Genomic DNA, 14439 nt, shown 5'->3' with positions numbered 1-14439 from the left:
AGGCATGATCTCCTACATAGTTATAGCATTTCAATGACCTGAGGTAGGCCTGAGTCAAATATGCTCAAAATTTTGGCTAAAATGCTCTCAAAAGTTTCACCTTTAGTGTTCCCACTATGCTTGAGTTATGCTCCTAGGTTAGCAACTTTTCATGTAATTATCCTGGAACATTTTCATCAGTGAATGCTCTATTAGAGTATTTCACTACAAAATGACTGTTCTATTAGAGAGTATTGATCTAAGGAGATATGTATGCATATGAGTTCTCTGTTTCCACTGACCGCAACTAATTAAGCTCTATAGTTTGAAAATTCCTCCTAATATGCCATTATGGTCGCATAGCACCATAGCCTATCATACTTTTTATTATGCAGGCATATTTGACACAGGCCTACCTAAGGAAAAAACTCTGACAAAAAACAAAATTTTGAAGAGTAGTGATAGTTGACATGTTGAACAACACATTATACAGACATGTGCAACAATTACTTAATACCACAGGAATGAATGATCAATGAGTTGCATGAGCTTGTCCTGGCCTCTAGCTGGGCAATGGTAGAAGTAATGCAGGAAAACTAGAACAGCAAATCTCTACTTGTTGACCTCACAACATTAAGTCTAGACATGTTCATAGACCATGTCATGGGCACGTTGACACACTGATCTGGGAAGTATAGGAATTCGAAATTGTTGTTGCAGGCACAAAAATTAATGCATCTAGCTAGATGTGTGACCATGCAGGCTCCAATGGTTGTGTACAGTATATGGCACATGATGAAACCATGTGTGGTATAGCATGCAGGTGTGCACAATAGTACAAAACAACTATCACTGCTTGAAGGTTGTTAGTTTACTAATTTGTTAAGCTACTTTACTGTAGTTGTATCCAGTTATACTGATAGTAAAATGTCAGTAACTTTAAGTATATGGAACATAATTGTTTTACTAAGTTTTAAACTCTCAGTAAAACATCAGTGAATGCGGGTTTACTGAAAAACTACTGAAATACCAAACAATTAACTGTTCCATATACTGGGGATATACCACTGTAGTAAACTAAGAAACTTCAAGCAGTGTATTCAAGGAAGAAACAGAAACAACGCACTCACATGCATTAGATATGAGTTTACAAAACCTAGTAATGCATTGCGCCCCACCTTTATGTGGGGCACAATGCTTTTATTATTATTATTATTTACACTTACTTATTTATGCTTACTGAAACATCTACTGCAGTAACAGTATCTTTATCACCAACCCAGCTTTACAACATGAATGAAATAAAATTTCTAAAAAGTTTCTTCTCAAAAGTTGGAGTGGGTTACTAGCTACATGGAATGTAGATTGTAAAAAAAAAACTTTAAAAAAGCTTTATACTTTGATTTGAATATGTAATAGCTAACTGTATCATCTGCTGCTCACTGTAGGATCCAACATCGCTCTGTATCAGACTGTATGTTTATTTCTAGTTTAATTGTGTCGGTCAAACCTCATTAAATTGACAGGGCCATCAAAAATTGGGACATGTGGACAAAAACTACACCATGTTATACAACAGGTCATATCTCAGTGCTGGAATAGAATATTTTCATTCTGCAACTTGTAACTATAAAGCCAGTTAATTGCTTAATTAGGGCAGAAACTTTCAAGGCTATAGCATGATAGCATGAAAAAATATGGGGGATGAAACTTTGAAAAATGTGCCCACATTCCCTGTTTCGCAGGCCCAGTTACATATATGTCATACAGTAGTAATCAGTTCAAGTGCTTTTTTATCTCAAATCGTGAATTGCCTATGATGCAACTAATTTAGTAGAAGTACCCTCCATTGCATAACAACAACGTTACTTTCATCCACATACACACATTTGTGTAGAAAACAATTTTTTTTTACAAATTGTTTATGAACTACATGTCCATGGGTGTGGGAAAACCTCTAATTCTATAAATAAAATCAACTACTGTACTAAGTCAAACAAAGTTCACTAGATTTAGAGGAAAAAACCCACAAAAACTCAACAACGTGCTAATAAATCAGTATAATAATAATGTAGCTATATATAACTAACAATGTAGCTATATATATAACTAACTACAAAACTATGAACTATATATGCATGCATTGAGTTCATGATGAAAGTTGAGTGGCCAGAATGACAGTTATCAACACAACTAAAAAGAAACAAAATGACAAGTTATAATAATAGTAATAATAATACCAGTAAAAAACCATATCATGCAAATAATGTGACCGGATTTTCAAAAAGGAGCCTTCCACACACATCCAATTTACCAACTTTGAATTCACAATACATCACTTTAGATTAAAAAAAGTAGGCTGCCTTGAATACTGGTCAATAGTGAGCACCAACATAGCTTAAAGATAGTCAAAATTTAACTTTTGTATGTGTCTTAAAAACTACAGTATGTTCTTACAAATAGAATTGTTTGGAAGACTCCTTTTCACAAATTAATCTGGTCTTATATATTATTTTTATGAGGAGCACTTTGACAAATTGAATGTTTGAGATACAGTAAGTAAAATGTGACTGAGCCTGCGAAAATAGGGCATGTGGGCACATAAAATTTGCCTACCTTTTCAAATTTTAATGACTCATAACTTTTATGGTATCATGCTATAGCTATCTAATTTTTGGCCCTTGTTTTTATTATTGTTATTATTAGAGCTTTACATGCAGTGACCAGCACTGAAGGCTACACATTTAATTGGTTACATTTATGATATGAGTTATAGAATTGAAATATGCTATTGCAGTATTTTGGTAAGACTGGTTATGTGGCAGGGTGTAGTTTGTGCCCATACATAGTCCTATTTTTGCCCTATAAAACACAGTATGTAGCTTTATAGCACATTGAGCTGTACACGTTGTAGCACCATACCTAATAGTAGTAACATTCCTGAACCAATCGCAACCATCCAAATCTTGAAGTGTCTCTTGAAGAATGATGATTCTTGATTTCCTGGATCTTGGTTTCCTAGTGATGGACAAGATTAACGCATGATAAATAAAATTCTATTCTATGAGTAAAATTATTGGCATTGGACACTGAACTGAAAGTCAGTTCAATAAGCCGTACTGGCTATTGAACTGACAGTAAAATGCAGACAAAAAAGGGTCACTAAACGAAAAAAAAACAAAAATCACGAAACTCAGCTGGGGCTCGAACCTAGGCTACTGGAGCTTTAGGCAAGCATGCTAACCACTAGGCTACCGCTGCTAGCTAGATACCCACCTCCCCTACTTTTCTATCATATTAATGTTACTCAAATAGTGGCCTCAGTATAAGAAGAACATAACCTAAAGGTGAAGAAGAAACCAAAGCTGAACCCAACCCTAATGCTAGCACTACTTTTCTCGGCCCCTAAATTTGACTGCCCGGTGCAACTGCTAGACGTGTCCCCTAATGTTGAATGCTCGGAGCAACTACTAGATGCAATAATTAAATAAAAACTTTTGGTCCTCAAAATTATTATGTGACAGAATTTCTGAAAACCAATTCAAATTGTATAAATTATCAGCAATTTCAAGATAAATGGTTTAAAAGTTTATAATTTGCCAAGGGTAGAAAGCACTCATATGAAATTTACACAAGGATTCATTATTTATTACCATTCAAATAATTCCTAGCATTTGTAGATGCTTGTGCAGTTTCCACCAAATACGATAGAAAATCTGATGAGTTGAATGAGTAGTGAAATAATATCACAAATGCTCACAAAGGGGTGGAGTGGGATGGTGAGGTAAGCTTTGAAATGAAAGGGGATCACAATTGTACCAAGAGTTTATAATAAATATATTTAGGTTCATAATAAATATATTTAGGAGAGTAGTCAACACTGTATTGCCCCTTTAAAATGCACTGCATAATAATGTTACGCAATAGTCATCATCACCAAAGGTGTTAATTTGCTTCAAGATCTATAAGGGCCTTGAAGTACTTGTAGGTCTTCGCTTTGGTATATCAACGCCTATCAAAAAGTCTTTCATGGCAAAGCCAAGTGTTGGAGTTTACTGAAATTATACTAAACTATTCAGACATGTTACACAATGTTGCACAATTATTACGCAGTGCAGTGCATTTTGAAGGGGCAATACAGGCATTGGGTACTCTCCTAAATAATATATATTATGAACTCTTGATTGTACTAATGACAAGAGGTTACACAGCGCCTTAGTGGTGGATGTGCAGCACAATCAACTTAGAAAATCTTTAGTCAATAGGTCTTGTATCAGTGTACTGCTGATCATCATCCTTTCCAAGGCCAGATACCACTGTTTGAGCTTGCAACACCACCCAGAAAAGGTGGTTCTTGAAACCAGCCTAGGGTAATGCTAATACTTAAAACCAATGGTATTTTATTTATTAAGGCTTTACAGCACAAGTGTGAAGGTTTGTAGGACACTTGTTCCTACAGCCTGTTTAAAGTTGTATAAAGTATGTTTGAAAAGGTGGAGAAGGAGAAAAAAATCCACGACTGTACCTGGGCAGCCTTGTACCTGCAGTCATCTAATCAATGCTTGAACGCTTACAGGAGACTGCCAGGAGGTCAGGGTATTTTCTCCTTGTCAACTTCATGTATGGTGGTGTAGCTACACAATGGTGGTGTTTGTTTGATTTTGTTGGGTGTGTACTGTGATTTGAATTGGTTTTATTACAATCTTATCACATATTGGTAATGTTGTGCTTTCATCATACAGTACGATAGTATAGTAGGGACCATAAAGGAGTAGGCGTGGCCCATGAAACAACGTCACCCAAAAACCAGCCACAATTTTCCCAGCAGCGTGTCAAGCGCTATAGTTTTATGCTTTAGTGTTGGATGGCAGAGAGATCCCTGCACCCACGACTCACTACTGGGAGTCTTTATGAGGAGTTTTAATTACTCAAATTTGGAAATATGACAATAGAACACTTTTTGTAGATCCAGTCACATATCATGTGATCAGATCTACGAAAAAACCCTATCATACTGCTATTACGGACTTGGTGGTAGGTTAAGGTATCCATAAAGAGTAATGATTTGTCAAACTTGGAAATTTGCAAAAGCAATAGCACCCTTTTTCACAGATCTAGTGGTTAAATCCGAAAGAACACCTAATCACTAAAGAAATTTTAATGGGTTACATACAAAATAACTACTGTATCCAAGTAATGAGAACTCAGTGGACATGTGAAATTTGGAATTAGAGCATCATTCTCGTTAATGCAGAATACCAGTGGTAGATTTTTATTGTGCGTTATCAGAAAGATCTACCATATGATGGGTGGTTGCATCTGTGAATTGGACAAAATTAATTATGATTATGTAGCTATCTTCAGTGAATGATAAATGTAGTTCAGATGTACAGAGCTTCTATGTATGATTGGGTGATGCCATAGATACAGTATAATTATCATTCTAAAGAGCAATATTGGTGGAAATAATGTTTAAGTCAGTCTGGATCATAAACAGTGCTGTGTTTATGCATTGAAGTAAAGTACAGTAGTATAGAATTGGTTTATTACATATAAATAGTGATTTAGACATTGCAAATAATGTAGACGTGATATTCACATTTGAAACCTTACCACCACCTGTTCCTTGATGTGGGTTATATTCATCCATGGTAATAACAGGTGCTTTACCAGGATTCCTTGGTGGCGACTTTGGTGGAGCTAACAATGAACAAAAAAACATAGCAGTAAACAGCACATCCAATTAATGTGAGATAAACTAAGGTCTCCCAAATATGATTGCAAAATGAAACCAAGATTTTGTGCATTCATGAACACCCTATACCAAAGGTTTTACAACACTGTACAGTATACGTAACTTTAATATAGGTGCACAATAAAACAATGCAGATTTTTAAGATTATTTTACTTACTGTATTTGATGCACTGTACCTCAAAATTAGGCTTGCACAAGTATGCATGTGGGATTATAGCAGATGTGACCACTATTGTAAAGTAGTTACACACTTTCGTGGCAGAACTTCTGATCATAGGGTGATTCATGATAGCCCTGACCACAACTCCCTTTGATGCTGAGGCAGCTACAAAGCATCAGCTATCTTTGATTATTTATATAGAGCTGCTTAAAGTTTTGCATTGTGGGTTTGAATGTAACACGTTGGTTTAGTTAAGGGCATTGTTGTGAAGCAAAAAGAATTGAGTGAGTCAGCATTGTATACGTAGTTCAGTTACTAGGCATCCCTAATAATCATTTTTGCAATGTGGAGATTTTTTCTACGCAGTACATTTCAACTGCATGAAACGATGCCACTAACATTCCCAACCTATATGTCTAAGTGTTTATTTTAGCACCTTAGGTTACTATATTCACCCACAAAGTGGCTATTTGGTTTCGCTGCAACCATTGAAACCCACAATCATTTCTTTTTGTGCCACATCTGTATAAAAGTAATGTGGTGAAAGCAGGTTTGTCTTTCTTCACCGAATAGGTGAGCATACCAGAGTGGTATATATTACTTCAAAATGGAGGCAGACCACGATTGGAGTCCAGATATGAGATTACAGGGCTGTGCTGGCTCCTTAGTGGCTGATATGTAGCAAACTCAACAGAAAACATGTCTGGCTAACATTATCAGGCTGTCCACCAGTAAACCACTGATTCTTGCCAAGCCAGGTACTTCACAAGGCCAGAAACCGCCATTCGAGCTCTCCACATCACTCAGAAAAGACGTCTGTTAAAACCAGCCTCGAGTAGTTTGAGTAGTACTGAGAGTGAAAACCAGTAGTACGATAGTGTAGCTATCCACCGGTGGTGTTAGTTTGATTTGTCTGATGTGTGATTTGGATCGGTTTTGTAAAATCTGGTCACATATATGCCCAAGCCTGAGGGCCAAAAATAACACCAATGGTTTTATTTGACACTCTTGTAACACTTTAGCTAACACCCTGCAAGTGTCATCACAGCACCTTCATACCAACACTTAGAATGCTGAATTTAAACATTAACGTAGACACCTGTAAAGTGTTACGATTACTCATGAATTTTAACAGTACGCATATGTTGTATCTGAGAGATCTACTCATCTACCATATGCATCATGATGAATGGTTGCAGCTGTGAATGGGACACATTATGGCATGTACATGCATACTAAAGTACAGTATATCCACCCTAAAGCATCTTCACTGTAAAAGAAGTGCATCCAAGAAACTACAAAAAACCAATAACTGAAAATAGTATGTACAGCCGACTTGAGTGAATGGTAAATCAAGGTAGTTTGGATGTACAATGTACTACTGTATCATTGGGAAAATTATGTCATTCTAAAGAGCAAATGTGATCAGATTTGTGTAAAGGTATCTTTCCACACATTTTACATACCAGCAAACAAAATGATGTAAGTAGGCCTGCGCTTATTATGCCGGCATAATTTCAGAATAATAGGTCACCAATTTTGTGGGAATAATTCCGGAATAATGGGATGGTTACAAGCATAATTTTAGAATTATTGGACATTCATGGGAATAATCGGTGGAAGTAACAGGTGTGTCTATTTTTGATTAACTAGACGAAAGAGTTAAGTTACCAATAATGATATATAGCTGGCATTATTGTACGAGTGCTGGCTGAAAAGATCGAGATACTCTAATAGAACGCTCAAATACTCTAATAGAGCAGTCAGAACTTTCATGTTAACAATCTGCAGCCTGCATCAGGGATGTAACTGCGCTATTCTGAAACTTGTACATCTTATACCAGTGTATCTTCATCAAGTCTTTGAACATTTGTCTATCTAACTTAGTATGTATGTACAGCTTTAATACATTAATAATAATATCGAAAACAATTGAATTATTGCTGCAGATATTATAAGTCTGTTGTAACTATTTATGGCTAGAAAAATGCTTCATTCAGATATGGCTATTAAATTGTATTAATTAATTTTGGCAAAACTACTTATAGCAGCATTTTGAAAACTAAGCGACTAGCCACAGAAACCAACTGAGCATTATTATGGAATAATAGGGCATAATAGGAGAAAAATTTGGGAAATTTTGGAAAGATTAATAGGTAAATTTTGAGTATAATAGGTAGATCTAACACTTGATTCCATATACTGATTAACGTGCTTTTAGTATCAAAATGCAGCCAGGTACTGTAGCTACACTTATGGAAAATTTCAGGCAATTTTGTTCCATGATCAAAAGTTACAAAGTTCAAAGACTCAAAATGGGTCACATTTTGTGTGTGAAAAGGTACCTTTTGCACAAATTTGTAAATGTTTAATTTGATCTAGTTTATAGATTGAGGTAAATAGAGCATTTACAACACATGATGTACATTACATAACTTCAAAGTTCGCCAACATGTCCGCCATATTGGTGAGCCAAGCACTGGTGAACCGTGTAATAGTTTGCTTAGTATAGTGTGTTTTCTGGTAGTGGAGAGGAGTCATGGTTGCTGTGGAAGAAATTTCATCTTTAGCTGTGCTTTAGAAGGCTAGGAGGTTGATTAATAAGCACAAAAGGCACCGGGACTGACCGAAAGAAGCCGTTCTTTATTAAGAATCTTGAGAGAATTTCTCGTGTTAAACACCTGTTTCTTGGTATCCTTGACAAGAGTGATCATTCCAGTGTGTAGTGGTTCAATGTCTGAGTAAAGAAAGGACTGGGATGGGTAAGGCTGTTCAACATTTCCATAACACTAGTTGTTATATTGAGGTTGTTCAGCAACAACTCTGCTGGCTTTCTCTGCACTATGTACCATCTCTAGCTTGCAAATGTTATTCATGAATGGGATGAACACATGTATTATAACAATAGCATTTAACCAGACGTACAGCTGTACATTCTACTGTGTCACATTGTAAAGCTGATTACTGAATTTGCCTTTGCAGTAATCATGTTGATATGCTGAGTCAATTTTAGGTTGCTGTCCAGCAATAAGAACACCCAGGTATAGCACTTAGTATAACTTACTAGTGGTAAAGGTGTTGGATAGGCTTGGATTATCAGAACTAGCATGTCAACTGTATGTACGACTGCCCAGCAAATGTAAATCTCAACTGCTGCCAACTATGGACATTTTACAGGTAATATAGTAATAGTTATGTCTCCATGGCAAGTGCTGCACACAAAGAGAGTTGCATGAAGATCTTCTGCACACCTGCATACAAACTTAAGTGTCATGATCAATTACAAAAATTAGAAGATGTCCAGAAAATCTATGTATATTATTTTGTTAATAACAAATGGATCAGTCCACACATTTATGTAGTTTGTAAGATATTTTGTTTTGTTATAGAAAAACAGCCATATCATTGGACTCCATTATTTACCAGAACGAGTGTCTGCAATTTAATGATATAAACACAAATCAGGGGATTTGATCACTTCTGATTAAAAGTTGTCATGTCTGTCCATGTGTCCCATCAGCACTACACGAATGTAGTATAACTTTTAAAGTTAACCACATCTACATACACTGGATAAGCCACAGTTATGACAATCATGTCAGAAATGTTTATTGTATTTACCACCACTGAGACCCACCACTTCACAGTTGGGAAGTGTATCACCCAAAATTATAATTTTCATGAAGTTCTTGCATTTAGTGTATGATTATTGTAATTGTGTCTTACATGGTTGGTTTTGTAAGTTTTGTATTTCATTTGTATACATTTGAGGGGCAGAGATGATTAGTACGGTGACCCATCTATTATCTAAACCCAGTGTGTGTTCAGATCATTGAAATCGAAGCTCATTTGTTTCTGTACAGAACTGTTCAGTTAGTCTAATAGAATGCACACTTATTCTAACAAAACTATCATTTCTACAGTTCGGATATGGCTGTATAATAATGGAAGGGCCACTGTAATAAGTTATCAAACATAAAGACAACTTTAGTATATTCAGTCTCAACACCTCAGCAGTAATACCTAAAAGTATAGCATTAACTACAAGATCTGTGAAAGACACCTCCAGAGTCTTCCTTTTGGCAATCCCAATTGCAATATGTGTGCAGAGTATACAATGGACCAAAGAATCTTAGAACATCATTAGCTAAGCATTTTCTATCATGGAACAATTAGTAATAACATTTTACAAAGACATACAAAGCTCATATCTCACTAAAAACCAGGCTGAGACCACCGTACAGTGGATCTGCTGAGTGGGTGGTACTGCAGCCAGTAGTCAATACCTTTCACGTGCCAGTAAGAACAGCACATAGAGTAACAAAACTTGTCCAGAATAGTCTTTAAGATAAGAAATTCCTGGTTGAATGGCTCTATTTTTAGTCCGCCCTTCATGCAGCTATTAATCAAACTTGTAAAGAATTGCCAGAGATGTACTTCTCTTCCACTTCTAGTATGAGTTCTCTTCACCGCCAGAAGAATACTGTAAACATGATACATTGAGCGAACTATTACATGGTACACCAGTACAGTGGTTCACCAGTACAGTGGTTCACCAGTACAGTGGTTCACCAATATGGTGGACGTGTTGGCAAAACTTAAAATTATGTAATGAAGATCACGTGTTTAAAATGCTCTATAGAATTGGGTCATTCATCTAAATGCATATAAATTACAATTGAATAGTGGTCATTGCAAATTTGTGACCAGGCCTGTGAAAACAGGGCATGTGGGCACATAAAATTTGCCTACTTTTTCATTTTCATCACTCATTACTTTTTATGACACTGTGCTATGGTCATACAATTTTTCACATATATTAACATTTAACTGACTTTATATTAAAAGTTACAGAATACTAATATTCTATTTCAACACTGAGATTTTACCTGTTATGTGACAGGGTGTACTTTGTGCCCACATGCCCTGTTTTTGCAGACCCAGTTGCATTCGTAGACTGTCCACACATTTGATATTCATATTTAAAACCTTACCAAAATCTGTTCCTTCACTTGGGTTATCTACTTTTGGGTCAATAAGAGGAGTACGGCTACCTTGTGACGACCTTGATGCAAACACTGAATGAAATAACATAGTAGTAAACCACATGTTTAGATAGACTAAGGGGATCTAATTGGGACTTGAATACGAAACTAAGATTTTCAAATTGCTCTTGTCTTCATGAGCACAAGAGTTTTATTAACACCTTCAAAGTAGGTGCACAATAAAAAAATACAGGCTTTTGATTTACTGTAACTGCAAAATTAGGCATGTATGTAGGATGCAGATGTGACCACTTTTGTAAGCTAGTTACATTCTCGTGCAGCATTTCATTCTTTACAAGCCAAACTGCACAGACACAGACTAGACTTGAGCGTAATATGTGCTAACTTACCAACTATTCCTTCCAACTCTTCCCAAAATTCACTATTCTATTCAACAACATTAGTATTAAAAGCCACCATGTACACTCACTTTTTTGTAGACAACAAAGAGGAGACCTAATTGAAGTGTTTAAGATACTAAACTCATACTATCAAATTGACCCAAAATATATTTATACATTACAACTAGACAGTATTACCAGGGGCCATCAAATGAAACTTTTTAAACAAAGAATTAGCAGAAGCATTGGTCAACACTTTTTCAACTTTAGAATAATCCAACAATGGAATGACCCTGATGAAGTAGTTCTGGCAAAAACAATATCTTCTTTCAAACACTCACTAGACCAATATTGGAGAGAAACTGGACATGGACATTGTCAAAGGCCTTTGACCTATTGATCAATTTTGTATTTTAATTGTCCATTAGTAATAATAATTATGTAGGGCATCTATGTAACAAGTCACCCTGTACTTTGTAACAAGTTACCCTGCAGTGACTCCAACTACTTAAAGAGTCACTCTGTAGAGAGTTTGATACCAAAAAGCTACAAACAAGTCTATCTGTAGAGAGTTAATTACAAACAAGCCTCTCCACAAAGAGTTAACATGTTATCCTGTAGAAAGTTCACCTACATTGCAAGTCATTGTGCAGAGAGTTCAACTGCATAATTATGTTACAAGTCACTATGCAGAATGTTCAGTTATATTACAAGTTATCTCGAAGAGAGTTCAGATACTGTATGTTGCTTGATGTGTAGAAGTTTAAAGATTTTTCAGTTGTATAAATTATACTAATATTCAATTAATCTGTCCCTTAAATAATCGATATCACTAATACAGATCCGATATTAGTATGGAGAAAACAGAATTGATGTAATTTTTGTTACTATAATGTACCTATAGTGGTGCAGCCTTTATTTCACTACACAGAAAAATTGTATACACACCATAATAGATGCTTTGTTGTAAGCTTGTCTAGATTACAGAAGAGTCTGTTTAGTAAGTGTATCCTGTGGTGCAATTTTTTATTCTTAAAGTGTACCAGCAACTGTTTTCAGAAGACTCGGGTAAAAATATAACAATCATTATAACCACAAAACACCACACATATTTCATATGGCTTCTTGTTATATAGATAGCATAAATATGAAGAAGGTGTTTAATAATGGCACTAAAACCTTCTATAAAAACTATCAATATCACTTCTCTGAGTGTTTGTGCCAATTACTGGTATGGTAAAAATCACCATATCAGTAACTGGTCCAATCAGTAACTGGTCTGATCATCGGTACATTTCTACCATTACAAGTCACTCTGTATAATTATAGAGAGTTCAATGATATAACCCTGTAGAGAGTTAGCTCCAAACAAGTAGAGTTCACTTAAAAACAAGCCTCCGTGTTGTGAGTTTAATGATTACATGAGAGTTCACCTACACAAGTCGGTCTGTCGGGAAGTGCAACTATGTTAGATATTATGTAACAAGTCATCCATTAGTCTATGACAGCTTGTATGAGCTCCCTGGAGATAACCTGCAGCAATCCAGCATAATCAACTCACGTGATTGTAAATGGTGGCTAGTTTCACGCGGACCTCATACCTCGCTCTACAGTGGTTCCCAGAAGTCCTATCCTGCTGGATTGTACTTTTCCTACGCTACCTGGTCACCGGTGAAAGTCGAAAGAGAATTGAAGCACCTCCTATTGGATTGTTCCAAGTAACGCCCGCCCAACCACACGCTCCACCTCGTACCGTGGTGTCCAACATCAGGCTTGGTAAAACAGTACCAGTTAAGCGTTTCTTAAGCCATGGCAAGTGATAGAAAACGAGACAGACCAACTGGCGGCACCCCTCCCACCAAAAAACAGAAAGACAAATCAGGTGGGTCAACTATTTCATGTATTGTATGCAGTAAAAATGCCGAAAACGGCAGTATTCAATGTGAATGTTGTTTTGAGTGGGTATACCCTAAATGTGCTGGTATCACAGACGAAGAATATGGTATCCTTGGAGGGTGTTCCCCTAACATAATGTTCTTTTGCAAATTATGTCGCCCCCAAGTCTCTTTATCTCTTAAATTTTTCAACAAAATTAAAGACAAACAAACTAAACTTGATGAGAGGCTGCAAGAACTTGAAAGCAAGTTAGCCCCAATCTCCGGAAATTCTAACCAAGACACTATGTCACAAGAGAATAACTCCAGCAATGCTAACCCAGTCCAAACCGCCACTACTAACTCCCATTACAACTTACAACATGATCGTAAATTTAACATCGTTATGTATGGAATTGACGAATGTGAAAAGGGTGCTCCCAGAAATGAACGTTCAGGTCGTGACCTTAGTAGTGTTATCGAAACCATTACTAAAGTTAATGCAAACATAAGTCCCTTATCCATCCGCGACCTTCATAGGCTTGGCAAGTACCAAGAACAATCTAGACGTCCCCCACCAATTCTGATTAAGTTCAATAGAGCCATTGATGTATCTATTCTATTATCCCAAACAAGCACACTTCCCAGTGGCATATGCATTAAACCAGACATGAATCCAGAGGAACGACAAATTGAATCTCTTCTCCTCAAGGAAAGATGGAGTCTAATCCAAAAAGACATCAATCGTAAAGTAATTAAAATTCGCGGTAATAGGATCTTTGTTAACAACAAGCTCCATGGTGAAGTAAAAAACCGTAATCTTGTTCTATCTCAAGCTGTATTGCCAGATGATCAAATGGAATCATCAAGCAATTGACTAGACCCACTAGTACAATGTAAAAATCAAAGTAATCATACCCTCAAAATTTTAATCATCAATTGTCGAAGTATTAGAAGCCAAAATAAAAGAAATGAGTTATCTGCACTACTTTTACACTACAACATTGATATCGTCCTTGGAAATGAATCTCATATCGATTCAACATTTTTATCATCTGAAATCTTACCTAGCTCTTACAAAATTATCAGAAAAGACCATTCATTGGGTGGTGGTGGCGTATTTATAGGTTTTAGAGACAGTATTATTATCTCAGAACTTTCAAATCCATCTAATGAAGCAGAAATGATCTGGGCGAAACTCCAAATCCCAAATAGCAAACCTCTGTGTCTGTGTTCATTTTATAGACCTCCTAATAACAATGTCACACCTATTACCATGTTAAAT

At 36.2% G+C, this 14439-nt stretch overlaps 1 protein-coding gene across 1 annotated transcript in view; it reads right to left on the bottom strand.

Annotated features, from left to right (window-relative positions):
- Positions 1–2104: 2104 nt before the first annotated feature.
- The window catches only part of LOC136248174 (protein sax-3-like), a 49941-nt gene continuing 37606 nt past the window's right edge, over positions 2105–14439 (bottom strand). Inside the window, exons 7-10 of the mRNA XM_066039988.1 lie at positions 10889–10972; positions 5593–5679; positions 2902–2997; positions 2105–2172 (exon numbers count right to left, since the gene is read on the bottom strand). Coding sequence (XP_065896060.1) covers positions 2129–2172; positions 2902–2997; positions 5593–5679; positions 10889–10972 — 311 coding nt within the window. The 3' untranslated portion in view covers positions 2105–2128. The remainder of the gene's footprint in view (positions 2173–2901; positions 2998–5592; positions 5680–10888; positions 10973–14439) is intronic.

Source organism: Dysidea avara, chromosome 2 (genome assembly GCF_963678975.1).
Source record: "Dysidea avara chromosome 2, odDysAvar1.4, whole genome shotgun sequence".
Lineage (NCBI taxonomy): Eukaryota > Metazoa > Porifera > Demospongiae > Dictyoceratida > Dysideidae > Dysidea > Dysidea avara.
This window is presented reverse-complemented; position numbering and strand designations above follow the sequence as displayed.